General features: G+C 42.3%; 1 protein-coding gene across 2 annotated transcripts in view; it reads right to left on the bottom strand.

Moving 5' to 3' along the window:
- Positions 1-18027, bottom strand: part of Wasf3 (WASP family member 3) — a 94958-nt gene that overhangs the window by 21436 nt on the left and 55495 nt on the right. Inside the window, exon 3 of one of the 2 annotated variants that reach the window (XM_028778023.1) lies at positions 16228-16370. In XM_028778023.1, the coding sequence (XP_028633856.1) occupies positions 16228-16360 (133 nt within the window). In that variant the 5' untranslated portion in view covers positions 16361-16370. Of the gene's footprint in view, positions 1-16227; positions 16371-18027 lie in introns of those variants that run through there. The other variant, XM_028778024.1, reaches the window with a different exon arrangement.

Raw genomic sequence — 18027 nt, 5'->3', positions numbered from 1 at the left:
CCCCCCCCGTTTCTCTTGGCTGTGAGTTGTCTGGTCATGCGCCCACTTGCCCCCGTCTCAGTCCTTCGGTGGCCTCTCATCCATCTGAGAGCCCAAGGGCTTGAGACCAATCAGTCCTTGGCCGCCTCAGAGTGCAGGGATCCCCAATCCCTCTCATTTTTCTTGGCTGTGGGTTGTCCGGTCGTGTGCCCACATGCCCCTGTCTCGGTCCTTCAGAGGCCTCTCAGCAGTCTGAGAACCCAAGGGCTTGAGACCAGTCGTTCTCCGGCCAACTTCTGGCCCGGTGATCCCTAATCCAAGAGCTCTGCATCCCGGTGGAAACAGAGTGAGAATTCCCCATGCCGGGCGGGGCCCCCACTGCGCTCGCCCAGTGTTGCAAGGAATAAACTCAACCAAGATCCCGTGTGCTCCTGCCATGCTGAGCTACAATCCCAGCCTATCGCATCGTGGCAGACACACGGACCCACAACGCAACAGAGACTCGTGCCCATGCATGGGCCTACATCATTCCCTACAGGTGGTAGAGGATTAGGGCAAAGGCAGCTCCAAGAGTACCCCCCCCCCCCCGCTGGCACCTGCCAAGACCCTCTCCATGGAACCATGAGTAACTCCAGCCTAGTTCCCAAGGCTAGGCAGGTCTCTTTCTCTCTCCACGTGTTTCAGGCCAGTGTTTTCTCTCTGACTCTTAGCTACCACTAGCTCCTATCTAGCTCAAAAGACTACATCTCTCTCTCTCTCTCTCTCCCTCTCCTCCACGTGTTCTGCAGTTCAAGGGCAAGATGGCAACAGCTCCCTAGCCTCCACTCTGCCCATCCCCCAACTCCACAGAGAGGGCTCCTTCACAGCAAACAGCTGTCTTTCAGGCCACAGTGCCTGCCTTGACTCTCATTCTAAGACTTTCCCTTGGTTGAGAGATTCCCCTTTTGTTTTGAGCTATCAGGAGTGCTTACTTCAGTCTTTCACACGCTGCCTGCTATTGTAGCTTTCTTTCTCTTTCTCCCCACGTGTTCTCCAACTTAACAAGATGGTGGCGATTTCCTAATCTCTGCTCTCTGCCCCTACCCCAAGGGTCAGCTTTTCGAGCTCTGCCTGCTAGCTTCTCAGCAGCACTGGCTCTAAACTCTAGTCCCCAGTGATTTTCCCTCAGCGAATCAGTCTTTCACAGGCTGCCTGCTAGCCTAGGGTAGACTTCTCCCACTACTCTGCCATTTGTGGCCAGCCAGTTACAGTCTGTTACTTGAGTGAAGCAACAGGGCCAACTCCCTGCTTGCCCCCTTCCCCACTTCACCTTCTAGGTCATTTGTGGGCACCTATAGCCCAGCTGGCTTGCCTGATAGCAGAGGGTCTGAGACTCAGTCTGCTCCCTTCGCCCCTGTGTACCTCACAGTTTCTTTCTCAAAACTAAAAACTCTGGGCTGAGCCTAGAGAAACTGCATGCTGCCTGCCAGCTCCCAGGAGCTGCCAGCTACAAGCCAGCTTCCACATGTCTCCCCACCATGGCTCAGCTTTATACAGCCTTTCACTCCTTCTGACTCTCCTATCAAACAACTATGTTTCTTGCTTTGAGCTTTTCTTCAAGGTTGGCCTTCTTTTCCTCCTCTACTTCTAGGATTCCTAAGAAAAACAAATGGGGAATGCCTTGGCCTCTCTGCTAGAGCGGTCACCACATGGCAGATCAGGCCCCTCCCCTACTGCCTCTAAATCCACTATTAATGCTTTTTCTCCCCAACAGGAATACCTACAACAATGTTCGTGCTTTCCTGCCATTATTGCCTTTTCCCCCAAACAGGAACACCTAAAACAACAGTGTTTGTGCTTCTCAACCCAAAATTTTCTTGCTTTTCATTTAAACATTTCCTTTTCCCCCAACAGGAACGCCTAAAACAACAGTGTTTGTGCTTTTCAACCCAAAATTTCTCGCTTTCAGTTTAAATGTCTCCTTTTCTCTCTAATACTAATGATATATTCCCAACATTTTTTTTCAAATTTTTAAGCCTTCCTCGAGGTTCAAAAGTCATCTAATCTACTTCCACAGGTTAAATCAACTATGGGATCACCATTTTTCAAACTTTAATTAACAACTAGTGTCCTTTTACAGACAAACTGTTGCTGCCTACATAATTAATATGATGTTTTTCTTCCTTAGCCATCCAAAACAGACTCAAAGATATATTCCAGGACTAAAATTTCTTCAAACACCTTTGCCATTCTAGGATCTCAATGGCACACCATGGCGTGCTTTCTCCCAAGTAGCCAAGTGTTTACCACATACCCTTTGCAGACGTCCCCCTGCCTGGGTGTTGCTTCCCTATTGTGATTATTCTACAGGTGACTATTCCCACAAGTCCAGCAGAGACAACGATACCTCCTGGAACTTGCAGCCACACTGCCTGACTGCAGACTCCAGAGACACGCTGAGACCCAGAGATCCAGAGACACTCAGAGTCCTAAAGACAGATTCAGACCTTCCAGCTACAAATGAACTCTCAAAGTCAAATAGCTAAAGTTACATGTTAGTGAGAAAAACATGTCTATCTAGATTAGTCAGATGTTATTACTCTCAAACTGTACCACCTCAAACTATAATCAATTGATTCAATGATCCCTTACCTTCCCAACCCCCCCTCAACTCCCCTTACCCTGTGACTTAATTGTGCTAACCCCTCTGGCCTACATAGTGCTTTCTTTTGGCTTCCTCATCCAAAATTTTCACCACAGACCCCCCCCTTTTTAAAAAAGTAAAGGGGAGGAGATGTAGGACTGCATAAGGGTATTCTGGTTCATGGCTGGGCAGGTGCCTAGAACCTCGAGACTCTGCGTGAGAACCGGCAGGAGTTTGGCATGCCCCCAGAATCCAGGGTCCTGAAAAGCAGTCTAGTCTCCATAGAATTACATTGTTCAGTCACGTAGGCCAGACAGCCCCTCCCAAAGTGCACTAAAGGGCGTGACTAGAGGCCTCAGGCCGTAGGGATTCACATACTAATGAAGGCCAGAGGGCGGAGCAAATTAAGCATGCTTTCCCAGGTCCTTCCCCTTTCTCCCCCTCCCTATTTAACTCGGGACTGGCCTGAGTTTTAGGGGGATACTTCCAGATTCATCTACTATCCGCCATGACAATAAACCCTTTTGGAACCAAGGACTTCCTGTATTATTGGGGCCTGCCGCTGCCAAAGCCTCAGGCTGCTGGAACCTTAGACCCGTGAGACCCGCTGCCGGCAGCGTGGGAGCCTCCGGGCCTCCACCGCTGCAGCCTATATTTCCCACATCTCAGGTCACTCTCTCTGCCTCTTTCACGTGGATGAAGATATGATCTCTCAACTTCCTGCTCCAGGCTACTGCCATTAGGCCTCCCCTAACATATGGACTCTCTTCCTGGAACAATAAGCTAAAATAAAACCTTTCTTCTATTTGTCATCATGTTTCATCACAATAGAAAAGTAAGACAGACAATCCCACTTTAGCAGACTCCTGAAGCTTACCAACTCAGGGTTGGCTTTTATACTTATGGCCTAGTCCATGAGAATAGGAACTGTGCCTATCTACATCTGTAGATCCACCTCTCAATCATGCATTCTACAAATGGCCAGCACACAGCCAGGGGTTACTGTTTTCATTCTATAGATAATTAAGCTGGGAATAGCAAATGCTGATCTGTCCAGACACATTACCTGGGAAGTGTCAGAAACAGATAAGACAGAAATTTCACCTGTTAGTCTCAGTTTCTGGTGCTCATAGAACCTCCTTGGCCACAGACAACAAAATGACAGTCCTCACAGTGTACAACACAGAATTACCACAGGATGCAATCACTTCACCTCTGAGCTTAGCCCAGGGAAGCAGCTGTTTTCCTGTCAAACACAGTTTTAATGAACTGGAGAGATAGTTCAATGATTATTAGCACTTTCTTCTCTCACAGAAAACCCAGGGTCAGTTCCTAGTATGCACATGGCAATTCACACCATCTGTAACTCCACTCCCAAAGGATCAGATACCCTTTTCTGGCCTCTGTGGGAAATACTTACATGCACACGTACATACAAAACAGTCACAGACATAAAATAAATACTTTTTAAAAAACAGAAATAGATATTTGCATGCACACACTCACAGAAACATTATTCAGTACTGCTTATAGGTAAAAAGCAACTCACTTGTCCATCGATGGAAAAAAGGATAATGAAATTGAATTTTAGCCTTCAAAAGGCAATGAATTCTGGCATATCCTACAACATGGATGCGCCTTAAGGACACTATGCCAATGAAATAAGATGGTGACAGAAAAACAATAGTGTATGACTTCATTCACAGGCATTAGAGAACAGACAAATTTAGACAGAACATAGAACAATAGTTACCATGGACTTGGGGAAGGAGGAGGGTGGGGTGGGTTAACGGGAAGAGATTCAGTTCTGTGAGATGAAAAACTCTGAACATGTCATGGGCAACTGTGTGTACTGTCAACACACACCTAAACACAGTAACAAGGGTCAATTTTATGCTATGCATATTTTGTCACAGTTAAAACTAACAATGTGGGAAGCCTGAGGAGCCAGGTTGGCAGAAGCTGCGTCTTAGGGTAGATGACTGTAGTTAAGGACATGGCTGTGCTTTCTCACTGTGAAGTCAAGCTGATCCCATGGACTGCCCAGCTCCTGACTCACTTCAAATTTCCCCACAAACGCATCCAGGCTGCCTGGAGGATGCTGTGCAGCCATAGCCACCACAGCCACTATATTAATCAATGTCAGCAGTTGCCATGAGTGAACCGCTCTTAGGAAAGTCACTGGGAGTTTAGAGGGTTTTGGAATTAAGGAATTAAAACACATGAACCAAATCATGAGCTGGTTAACCTACAACCACTCCTTCCAGGGCACAGGGTGAATTTTCTAGCAAAACACCTACACTCTACTCCCATGAGACACCTTAAGCTTATCTTACTCCTGACTCACACAAAGCTAATCTGCTTTTTATCTCACTGGCTTTCGGAGCATGGGAACTAAACCTTTAATCTCTTCACTGCATGCACAGAGCTAGTTCTCAATGGCTGCTGAAGAAAAACAGACACAGACTGGACCCATGTTGCCTTTAATGAGTAAGCACACAACAGATGCTGCTTCTCACAGACTTAGCAAGAACATTAGCTAAGCGGGTCCCATGTTTCTACTCCTTTGGGGCACCTCAAAATTTTTAACAGAAAATAGGAATCTGAAAGAAGAACATTGATCACACACACACACACACGCATGCACACCAAGGAAATGTCAAGAACTCCTCTTCCCCTTTTGCTAAAAGTCATCCTTAGGGATGATGTGTCACACAGAAATAGACATGTGCACCTCAGACTCCTGCACAAGTCACAGTATCCTTTTAAGCATGGTGACTCCTGTTAAGAAAGATGGTCACCGTACACTAGATGCTATACAAGCAGAAACTGATAGTGTGTAGCTCTCCCATGAATTCTTAAACAGAGATGGAGAGCATGCAGCTGACACTATCTTTCTACCCAGAAGCTCTTGACTTATAAAGAGATAGAGAAATTAAAGACTTCTATGATTAATATTTTTCCAGCTGCAGAAAGTGAGTACATGGCTAAACAGAAGAAAATAGAAGGAGCTGTATTTTCTGGTGAATATGTGTAATTTGTTGTCATTTTTAGTCTGCAGTTTTCCAAAACAATGTGAAATGCTGAGTTCTACTCATCAATATAGTAAGTCTATTAACCATTAAACTAAAATAATTCTGATAAGGAGTTAATGACCACGTTGTTACTAACAAAGCTTCCGTTTCTGGATCATCAGCACCATGTGAACCCATTTCCAGTCACATCCAATGGAGGAAATGCCTCTGAAGTGCTGAAGAATAAAGATTAACTGTCAGGGGCAGCCCTGCTTATACACTGAAGGCCTAAAATCAGCAATAGGCCTAAGTCAGCTTGCTAGGACAAAGTCTTGGGCCTCTGTGGGAAAACACTGAACAGATAGCTATAAGATATTGTAAACAGGCAGTTTTGGTGGAATTTACCAGCCTGAACAGGAACAGGTAGTCATAGGTCTTGTGGATAGTCATAGACCTTGTGTAACCTTGGTGGATAGTACCAACTTAAATAAGGACAAGTGAATCATAAGTGGAGTCATAGTAACCTGTCCCCTGAACCTTCACCCAGCTGACACTCTGTTCTGGAAGATATCTGTTACTCCCCCTGAACACCTACGTTCCTGTGTCATCCCCTTCCCCACATCCTGCCTTTTTTGTGTATTTAACTCCTGTGTGAAAAAGTAAAAATTTTTATTTGATCAGACTATAGATAAATCTTGGTTCTTTGCCTCCACCTGTTTCCCCCACTTTCTCTTTTAGGTGACCTCCCCAGGCCCGTTTAATGCCCTGTTGGACAGGACAGATAACAAAGTCTTTTTATCCATATATGACAGCTGAGAGTATTTTATTATTATTTCATGTGTATGGGCTTTGTGCCTACAGGTATGTATCTTTGCACCACATGGCCTTGGATAAACTATATCAACAGAAGCAAAGAGGGTTCTATCAGGGGAAGAACTGTCTATCAGAAGACAGCAATCTTCTTGGTGTGTGTAAGCAACACCCAGGAGGCCAGGGTCACTGGGCCATGAGTGATGGAGCTCACAAATGCACATCCACTTTCGGGGGCAAGGGGATGACAGCAAGGAGAGACAATGGGAGGCTCCTGCCCTGAGGGGAGAGCAATGATGATTAGGACGGGGATATTTTTCCCCATTGGGAAGTGACAGGGTGAGCAAATTAAGAATCTATTTTCAAAGTGACTAAACTCATTTGCTATGGAGTAGCAAATGACATCTCATTTGACTCATTTGACATCTGGGTTCAAGAGATGGGAGAAACAGGGAGAAATTATACATTGTGTTTCAGGGCATATTGAGCATAATATACGTTTGGGGTATCATGTGAGCAGTTGTATGAAGGAACGTAAAATCTAGGGGAGAAAACTGTAGGTATAAACTTTTAAGTCACCACATAAAGATCATCAGATTAGCTTGCCAAATGTTTGGAAGAGGGAAAAAAAATCCTAATGGCCAGTACCAAGCGTGTTTGTCCCTCAAGTGAGGTATTGTATAAAATCTCTCCAAACAAGAAGCTATTGATGAACTAAACATCAATAACAGATCACATGTGAGTGAGAACTGGGGCTTTAGCTGCTTGGATGTCACTGCAATGCTGATTCAGTTTTATTAGTTTCATTGGATGGAAAGGAGATGACCAGGGGAGTGGAGGCTGTGAAGCCTGAGGGGTTCTTGAAGGAACCTTGCTGTGAAGAAACTTGAGAGCATCCTCACTAGCTCACATCTGATGGGAGCATGATGAGAGTAGAACAGGAGTCGCAGGAAGCAGTGGCAGAAACAGATCCCACGTGTGTCCAGCCCCGCCATGGTAAAGAGGGGCAAACAGTAAGAGGGTGCAGATGCTAACACTGGGTTGACTTACTCAGAAGGGGAATACAGTTCTCTTTTCTCAGTGAAATAAACATCATAGTCATTAGTGCACATATGAGGTGGGAAGAGAAGATACGATGAGTCTAAAACCACAAAGACTAATTAATGAGGAAATTACAGCAGTGTGGCTGAGCAATTTACCATGGATCTCCATGTGTAAATCCCACAAACACACTGGTATTTTGTGTTTATTATCACTCTGAAAGTGTTTCTAATTCCCATTTTAAATATTTCTCTGACCAGCAATACTCTAAAAAAAATGTTGCTTGAATTCCCAATATTTGAAAATTATCTTAAAGATAATTAGCATCTTATTATCATCATGCTTTCTATATTAATCTCTTTGGACTTATGTTTTATATAACAGCAGATGATCCATCTGGTAGATGCTCCCTGGGAATATTCATTTTAAAAGTATATATTCTTTTAAAAAGAAAAAAAATTATACAGGCTGCAGAAATTGTCCAGTAGTTAGAGCACTGGCTGCTCTTCCAGAGGACCTGGGTTCAATTCCCAGCACCCACATGGTGACTCATAACCATCTGTAACTCCAATTCCAGGAGGATCTGATGCCCTTTTTTGGCCTCCATGGGTGCTTGCATATATGTAGTCCACAGAAATGAATTCAGGCAAAATTATTCATATACATAAAAATTAATTTTAAAAATTTGAAAAGTGTGTATGTACACATGCACGCATGCTTGTATATGTATACATGCCTGCATGTGGATACACGACATCCTGCACACAGCGAGGTCAGAGGGCAACTTGCAGGAATCAGTCCTCTCCTCCCACCGTGAGTTCCAGTTATCAAACTCAGATCCTCAGGTTTGACATGGAGCACTTCTGTCTGCTCAGTCATCTTACGCTTCGAAAATGTATACCCTATAGCTTGGGAATTTATTACACAAAGAGCAATTAAGCCAAACTGATCAGTAGTATCATTCAAATATTTCATGTTACTATAAATTATCTTGTCTACATTTTCTTTCAATAACTAGGGCTTTTTAAAATCCCACCCCCAATTGTTATTCGTAATTTGTGTATGTCTCCTGTTAGTTTTGCTTATTTTATTTTTAAAATATTTTGGTTTTCTTTTTAATTGTGTGTACATGCATGTATCTATGTATGGATACGCACACATGAGAGTAGTGCCTACAGAGGGCAGACCAGGGCATTGGATTCCCCAGAGCTGGATGGTTGTGAGCTGCCTGGTAGATGCTGAGAATTAAACCTGGGTCCTCTGCAAGAGCAGTGAGAAGTCGTAATGACTGAGCCATCTCTCCAGTTGCTTAGTTCTGTTTATTTTTCTTTCTTGTGCTTTGGAGTACTCTTATCACATGCACATACATCTTTAACATGTGAACTGTATTGTGTTCCAACCTGTGAGGTATAAGGTAATCCCTATATTTTCTCCTTATGTGGTGGTTTGAATATGCTTGGGCCATAGGTGAGGATATTGTTAGGAGGTGTGGCCTTCTTGGAGGAACTGTGTCACTGTGGGGGTGGGCTTTGGAGGCCTTCTACTATGCTCAGGCTCTACTCCTTGTGGAAAAGAACTTTTTCCTAGCTGCCTGAGGATACTGGTCTCTCCTTGTTGCCTTCAGATATAAATGCAGAACTCTCAGCTCCTTCTACAGCACCATGTCTGCCTGCAGGCTGCCAGGTCTCCTGCTATGATGATAATGGACTGAACTTCTGAATCTATAAGCCAGCTCCAGTTAAATGTGGTCCTTTATAAGAGTTGCCTTGGTCATAGTGTCTCTTTCCAGCAATGAAACCCTAACTAAGACACTTTATATTGATAATTTCCTTTCCTGTCTCTGTATACATATATAACTGTTTTATACACACATATATATTAATTAATATAATTAACTAGAATAATTAATTCTCTACAAAGGATTAGGTTTTATTACAGCATCTTCAAATAAAGCACATCCTGTCTGCCCTCCCTCTCCCCTGCCCAGCACCACTGGACCCTGCTAACCCTAGAAGCTTCTTTTCCACCCTCGGTCACACGTACTGCTACTGTCCCTCACTTCAACACTTCTCATGGTTTTATGACCTATATCCACACTTGTATGTATAAACACACATACAAATTAAAATCTTGGATCTGCATATGAGGGAGAACACAACATCTTTGTCTTCCTGAGTCTAGGTGGCCATATTGAATATAATCATCTCCATGTGCACTCACTTTCCTGCAAGTTTCGTAATCCTCTTCACAGATGAATAAATCTCCTTGTGTAGCTGTACAGTCTCGTTATCCATATCATTCATGGACATCCAGGCTGATCCTGCTTCACTGCCGGTGTGATGTAAACACTCTTACAGGAGGACCCAGGATTGAGTCCCTGCATCCATGTTAGGAAGCTCACAAACACTTCTAACTCCAATTCTGGGGGATGTAAACTGAGCAGCAACAAACACAGACACCAAAGTGTCTTTGTGGCAGGGCTTGAAGTCTGTAGAGAATACTCCCAGGGTTAGACTACTACCTGGATTGTGCAGTTTCAAGAAACTTCCATGTTGGTTTCCATAATGGCCACACCAATTTTTTTTTTCCTACTAGCAGCAAATTAAACATTGTCTTTCCCCACATCGTCTTTATTATCACTCGTTTTTCTAGGTGATTGCTGTTCCCACTGGGTCAGATGGAAACGCACAGTTGTCCTAATTTGCACATTCCCTCCCATTGGCTAAGGATGCAGAGAACTTTTCAGGATGTTATCAGTCATTTGTGCTTCTTCTTTCGAGTAGTGTTCGTTCAATCCATCACTGGCTGAAGTTTTATTTTCTTGTGCACAACATTTACATTCCTCTATGCAATCAAGATGCCAACCCTCATCTGACGGGTAGCTGCCGGGGTCTCTCTCATTCTTCAGGGTGTTTGATCTGCTGATGGGTTCCTTTGCTGTGGAGAAGCTTTTTAATTATATGATATGATACTGTTTGTTAGTTTTTTATGAAATTCCCTGCCCTGCTGGAGTCCTGTTTAGAAAGTCCTTGTTTATACCTGTACCGTGAGGAGTTTCCCTACGAACAGGTTTAAGACTGGTCCATGTTCTTGGCTCTTTTATCTAAATAAAACACTCTTCTCTTCTTTCCTAGTCTCTCACCTGATATTAACCAAGCCAGCTTTCTTATGCATTGCAATTGCTGGATACATTTTCTACCCATGATTTTCCTTAAGTCTGTGTCTTTAATCTTAAACGTATATTTTCCCCTCATTGTTTTATGTATCTTGATCACCTCTTCTAAGAGGATTGTAATGATTAGGGAAAGTAGGGAGATTTTACATGAATGAACTCAGAGTTCTAAATTATCTGCAAAGACTCTGTCATTACAAGTAAGATGATAGCTATTAAGATGGCAGAATGTTGTTTTTTCAAAAGCACCCAAAGATATGTTATGTACTAGCGTCCCCCAGAAAGGAGTCTCATGAAGTCCAACAGTGAAGAAATGTTTAAATAAGTCTACGAATATAAGAACCATCAGCTATTAAAAGTTCCTTAGGTGAACCCACAGAGCTGTTTATCATGTAGTGAGGATGGGCTTCACAGCTATTTGTATACTGAGATGTCATTCTCTTAAAGACGAATACAAAGCAGTATCTTCAGTAAGTTCATTGAATGGATGTAGTGTTGTATATTGTGTACTTAGTGTAGCTTCATGCTATACATTTTACATATAATCAAGTATAATGTGTGTGTGTATGTGACAGAGAGAGAGAGAGAGAGAGAGAGAGAGAGAGAGAGAGAGAGAGAACGAACATCCTAAAGGCAATAAGTGGAACATTTATTATCACAAGAACAGAAGAAAGTCATGTTTAAAGGACTCTTGGCACCGCTGGCACAGACTCCTGATGTTCCTCTTTCTTTAAAAGGAAAATTATATTAAAATCATACTCTAATGGTGCTGAATATCTTCCTAAATGCTTCTTTTTCTCTCATTCTTCCTTGGTTGAAGTGTACTGGGATTTATTCACCTTTTAAAAAAGATTTATTTACTTTTACGTTGATGAGTGTTTTGCTTGCATAAATCTATGTGTACTATGTGTATGCAGTACCTACAGAGGCCAAAAGAAGGCATCAGATTCCCCTGGAACTGACAGATGGTTGTGAGCTGCCATGTGGGTTCTGGGAACTGAACTCAGGTCCTTCACAAGACCAGACAATGCTCTTGTGGCTAAGCCTTCTCTCAGCCCCAGTATTTGTTCTCTTCAAAATTAGTTCCTCCTTGATTGATACTGAATTTAAAACTTCTTTGATAAGTCATTTATCAAATATGTTCATAAAACATGTTTCTTCTACTTGGTAGCTCATCTTTTTATTCTTTAGAAAGCATCTTTCTTAGAAGTTTCCAACCTTACCAAAGTTATAACGTATAAAAGCTATTATTTCACTCTAATACCAGCAAGGATTTGATTGCAAGACACTGCAGTTTTAATTGAGCAGCCAGCTGAGAGGTGCAAGAGCTTGGGATTATTAATCAAGGAAAATGGTGGAGAAATATTCTGATTCATGGTAATTGGTGTGCAGAGTGACTGTCATTATCTGAAGGAAACCCCTCAATGCTCCTCAGCTGGACACTAAGTTCTGCAGTGTTAGCCACAGCTGCACCAGCAGGGGCTTTTCTCCCTTACCCACTACTCTGATCTCCTGTACTGGAAATTCATATTCAAAGATAATCTGAAACCACATAGTAAATACTTTGAAAATGTTACTGGATAAACTCTGAAGGCTCTTGGGTATTTGTCTTTCACACTAACACTCTTTAAGTTACAAGTTTCTTCTTTTGTGGCTATAATTGACACTAACCTTAGCAGCAGCAACCAATATTGTCCTGTTGACAAGGTTTCCTAAAAACCCCACTGAAACACAATACTGCAAAACTCCCTTACCTCAAAACCTGTGTTCAATTAGGCTGTAAAAACAGTATGCCAAACACCCCAAAGGCAGGCAAAACGCAGAGCTGCACATGCTATTCCATATGCAGAGCTGTACATGCTATTCTGTATACAGGACCAGAATCTTCAGGCTTTAAACAGCGCTTCAGTGTTCACCATCCTGAGCTTCCAATAAAGGTAGGAGAATCAGAATGAGGTGAGTGTCAGTCTCAAAGGCTGGTTCCTCAGAGATTTCTGGCGCCTCTGTCTACTCTAGAACCACAAGAAAACAGGCAGATCTCCAGGCAAGCTGCTGTGCTCAAGAGAGGGATGACAAATGTGGGTCAAGCCTGAAGCTCCCAGTGAAACCCTTTTCCTGACCACAGCGACCTGTCAGCCAGCCAGCATCTCTCACTCTTGCAAGAAGTCCTGGTGCAGCGCAGCACCCATCTGGACCCACACCTGAAAGTGAGTCTCTGAGGGTAGGTGGGAGGAAAAGGATTGGATTTGATGGTGGGTGGGAATATGGAGTTTGGACAGAAAGTAGAGAAAGTTAAGTAATTCTCATCTGGATTGACTGAATAAAGGTTAGGGACCCTAAAAAAGTTTTTTAAAAGATTCTGCTTTGGGTTTTGGGATACATGGCCATGCACAAGGACTTGGGCCAGGGCCTAGACAACAAAACAACACAAACAACCAATAACACTATCTAATGATTATGAACTGGGAAAGAAAAATTCATCATGTAGTTAGGCTGGCCTGGAACTCACTGTGTACACGGATGACTCCAAACTGATCTTCCTGCCTCTACTACTCTGTGTGCCCTGGTGTGGTATAATGGGGATTAATCCCATTGTAATGAAGGCAAGAACCCCACATGCTGATCTCTTCCACCTCATTTTAAAATTACATCTGTAAATTCTGATTCTGGTGCTAGCACAACCCACTTTCTCTCAGCAGGCCACTCCTTGGGTAAAAGGACAGAGGGCCAGCACAGTGTGAGGATGGACACAGCAAGGCAGATATTTGCTATAAATGCTTAGACACACACACACACACACACACACACACACACACACACACGGAAGCCATCACTGAAATCAGGCTGCTTGGTGTAAGCCTAGCACCTCACAGTCAGAAAGTCACTGAGTACTTGAGGTGAACAGGAACCTCCCACTCCCATCACACACACTTAGAACTCAGTCACAAGTAAACTCTGCATGGAAAGACTCCCCAAAAACTGAAGAGTAATGGCAGGTACATTCAATGCAACCAAACAGAATGAACTGCACAGGTGGAGGACAGTGTTGAAATGTATTGCGAGTGTGGGAGTTTGATTGAGAAATGTCCTACACAGGCTTAGGTATTGGGTCACTTGGTCCCCTACTGGTGGTGTTGTTTGGGGAGTTATGGAACTATTAGGAGATACAGACTCCATTGACAGCTGCTTTCTTCTCAGATCTGCCTCCTCTACAATTTGGGTTTCCCATGTGGTCATTGTGGCTCCTTATCCCAGAATGACATTTTATCAGCAGGCCCCATAATGTTTCTTAGATCAACTTTCTAAAATGAACTGACTGGCCTAGATTGTCTTTTAAATGAAAAAACACACAGGTCTGCATTTGGGGGCTGGCATCTCTGGTCCATATTCCATCCTCCACCTATGGGATGCTTCCTGGAATCTTGTTTGATAGTCTGAAAGAAAGGTAGTGTCGGGAGCCATGGGGGAAATCTAGCTAGGGACCAAGTGTCCTTGAGGCAGGTACCCATCAGTGGTCCATGCATGAGGCCACAGAGGATCAGTAGTGCTTAGAGACATCAAGTTTCTGTATGATCATATGCAACACAACAACATCCACCCCAGAGTGGCATATGGGCTTTCTATTGTATGTGTACACAATAACCCCAATGGTAGCTTTAAACTCCAGTTATCATCTTACACCTGGAATCTGACATCTAGAATGAACTTGGTCTGTACTGTATTAAAGTTAAGAAATTAGTAAGGCTATGTTTCCTTGGGAGATCTCCAGAGAGTCTACTCCTCTCCCTTTAGGTCCTAAGGCCTGCTTGTGTGCCACCTTCAAAGGCAGTAGTAGCTGCTGAGCCATTCCAGTAGGATACACTCCCACACCAATTCTTCTACTGCCCTCTGCCACATTTGCAGAAATCCCATGATCCGTGACTTCCTCGGCCCAGGAAATATCTTTCTTCAAAGGTCAGGTACTTTATGAATGTTCCCTTATGTGTAATTAACATAGTACAGGTTTAAAGCACAGGGGCACGGACGGCTACATCTGGAGGGGCTTGTGGGAATATACCTATTGCAGGAGCTTCTGCAGCAAAACACTTGGGGAAGCCAGTTACATGGGACTATGTAAAAGCAGGTAGAATAAACCTGATTAATAGAACATTCTGTTGAATATCACAGTTCACTAGGTAACCTGGTTATTAAATTTTTAAGTTTAAGTCAGTTGGCATTACTTATATTTTGTGTCAACAGACATTTTAGCTACTAGCAAGAAAGCGAACTTGCAAAAAACAAAAGCAAAGAGAAATGTGTGCATCTATCAATAACTTGAAAGAGATTTTTTTTCTGTAATTATATAAATTTATATATTGCATGAACAACCACTAATCCAAAATCAACAGTAGTTAGTTTAGCTTTCAAGGGAAATCCATTCCAAAATGCATGGTAATTCATTTCCAAGTGACAGTTTCCTTTTCCAAAATTTACAAATCTCCTTAAAAGATATCAATATCAAATATAATCCTTTTAAAGAAATAGTTATCTGCAATGGTTCTTCTAAAAAATAAATACATAAAAGCACTTGAGTCTCTCTCGCTCCCCCCCCCACACACACACTCACTCAAAAACACACTCACTCATAAACACACTCACACACACACTTATAAACACACTAACACATATATACACATTCATACATATTCTCTCATATACATATACACTGATATAATACACACACTCACACACAATTCACATACACACTAACCTACATACACACACTCATACACATCTACCTTCTGTGTTTAAGACTACCTGAATATAGAATTTCATAGAGACTTTCCAGCTATTACTAGTTTGTACAGTGTTAAGTGTGAAAATCCGTCACCACTGAGAGGAATGGAGGCAAAGTGAGAAAACAGGGTCAGGATAAAGTCAAAGTAGAAAAAAAATACAATTTCAAACAGAATTGAAGAAAAAAAGCCTTTTCATGCTTCTCTGAATTCTTAAAAGAACATCCCTTGGGTATTTAATGTTGACCTTTATTGACAATGAGATCTTTTCTTATGGCTGTAGCTGCTGTCAGTCAACTACATATATGTATAACATATATAATATATATCCAGTAATCAGCTTACCTGTTATTTTCTATTTGGAATTGGGCCAATATTTGTTGAACATCAACTGTATACAAGGTACACTGTGGACGCTAACTACTTTTCAACCTAACAGGCTAAAAAAAGAAAAGACCCTTGGTCCTGTCAAATTTAATAAGACAGTTTTGCTAAGAAAAAATTCAATCCACTATCAACTTAACTTTAAAAGGCATTAAAAATGGACACATTGTGAAGTCTACAGATCTGGTCCTAACAGACATCTTGTGAAGTCTACACATCTGGTCCTCTCTAGCAATGTGGAGGCTCCTATTTTCATGATGACAACTTTAAATGCAGAGTCAGGTATCAGCAGCCTAGGGCAGGGAGTCATTGGCCATGGCAGATGGAGAAAGATGCTTTTCTTCACATTTGACAATGAGTAAAAGTCCACTGGGTACAGTTTAGTCTGTAAAATACCGCCCGAAGCCAGGGGAAACAGAGGGGACTTACTCAGACTGCTTAGCTGGCGGATGATAGCAGCGAGTGTGCTGTTGGTCACACATTCAAGCTCACTGGTGATTCCTTCCGGCAGTGCGCCCCGGCACAGGTGCCGGGGCTCGATGTTCCTCTTCACTAAAGGCATGGCTAACAATCTGAAAATTAAATAGATGTCCATAGTCATATATACATAGACACATACTTATACATACATACATACATATACACACACACATAGATAGATGATAGATAGATAGATAGATAGATAGATAGATAGATAGATAGATAGATAGATAGATAGACAGGGATAGAGAGAGAGAGAGATGGATAGTGTCCATTCCCAAGAAAATTGCTTAAATGAGACCATGACACACACACATAGATAGATGATAGATAGATAGATAGATAGATAGATAGATAGATAGATAGATAGGGATAGAGAGAGAAAGAGATGGATAGTGTCCATTCCCAAGAAAATTGCTTAAATGAGACCATGACACACACACACACACACTCTCAATAGATAGATAGATAGATAGATAGATAGATAGATAGATAGATAGATAGATAGTGTGTGTGTCATGGTCTCATTTAAACAATTTTTTTGGGAATGGATACTTGGTCAGGAATTTCAATTAGCCTTTCATTCCTGTGTGAAAGGGTTGTCTGGAAGGTGATGCATGTTCAAATGCCTTAAAACTTCAGAGATTTCAGATATATGTAGAATTCTATTTTAAGAGAAGAATACTCTCTAGTTCTAGGTATGTGTGAGAGACTGAACAGGTGAATCCTGCCCTCACTCTCCACTAAAATGACGGGAGACAGAAAAAGAAAAGGGCCAAAAAAATAATAATAATTAAAGCAGGGCATAATGGTGCACATCTATAATCCCAACACTCAAGAGGCAGAAGCAAGTGAATCTGTATGAGTTTGAGGCCAGCCTGGTCTACATAGTGAGTCCTGGTCAGCCAAGGCTACACAGTGAGACCTTGTCTCAAAAACAAATATCCCATAATTATTAGTTATAACAAAATATATACAAAATGCACTATACATCTCTCACAAATGTTTAAAGATGTCTCAAAGTGCTTAAGTAATTATCACTGGGTGGAGACGCAGGGACTACAAGCATCTGAGAATGTCTATAAATCTCTCTTTCTGGTTACAGCTCCTTTCTCACTCCCTGTAACCAAGTGTCTGGCAGGTGTCCCCTGTACATTCTGTAGACTTTACCACCTATGCATGAAGCCTCTAATCATATGGTTTAGTTTTTGACAAAGTTTGGTATAACTGGAGTCATACCAAATCTTGTGGGCTTTCTTTCAATATAAGGTTTGTACTATTATCAAAGTGGGTATATGTTGGTTTTCATTGTTTTATAACATACAGGAAGGAAATCATGACGGGTTCTAGAAACCTAGCATTTTCCAGGAACTGATGAGGTCATGGACCTTAGAAAAGAGTCTACAACCACCATGGCTAGACCAGCGTAATTCCCTAGTACTTTCTAAATCTTATCTTTATATCACAGCTAAGTGTAGCTTCCACCCCTCATGCAAGAAGCTTCTCCTTACAGCAAACAGAGACCATCACAGAAAACCATAACTGGACAGAGTATAGATATCAACAGATTGTGGGGAGCTCAGCTCTAATAGACACACAGAAGTCCTGAGTCCATGGCTCAGGGAACATTGAAGAAGAAGGGCCAGAAAGACAGCAAGAGTCAACACACCAAGAAGTCCACTGTGAAACAGGCTCTTCTGGAAATGGCTACATTAACAAAGTTGGAACAATGACAACATCAACGGCCAT

This window comes from Grammomys surdaster, unplaced genomic scaffold (genome assembly GCF_004785775.1).
Source record: "Grammomys surdaster isolate TR1022 unplaced genomic scaffold, NIH_TR_1.0 320, whole genome shotgun sequence".
Taxonomy (NCBI): Eukaryota; Metazoa; Chordata; class Mammalia; order Rodentia; family Muridae; genus Grammomys; species Grammomys surdaster.
This window is presented reverse-complemented; position numbering and strand designations above follow the sequence as displayed.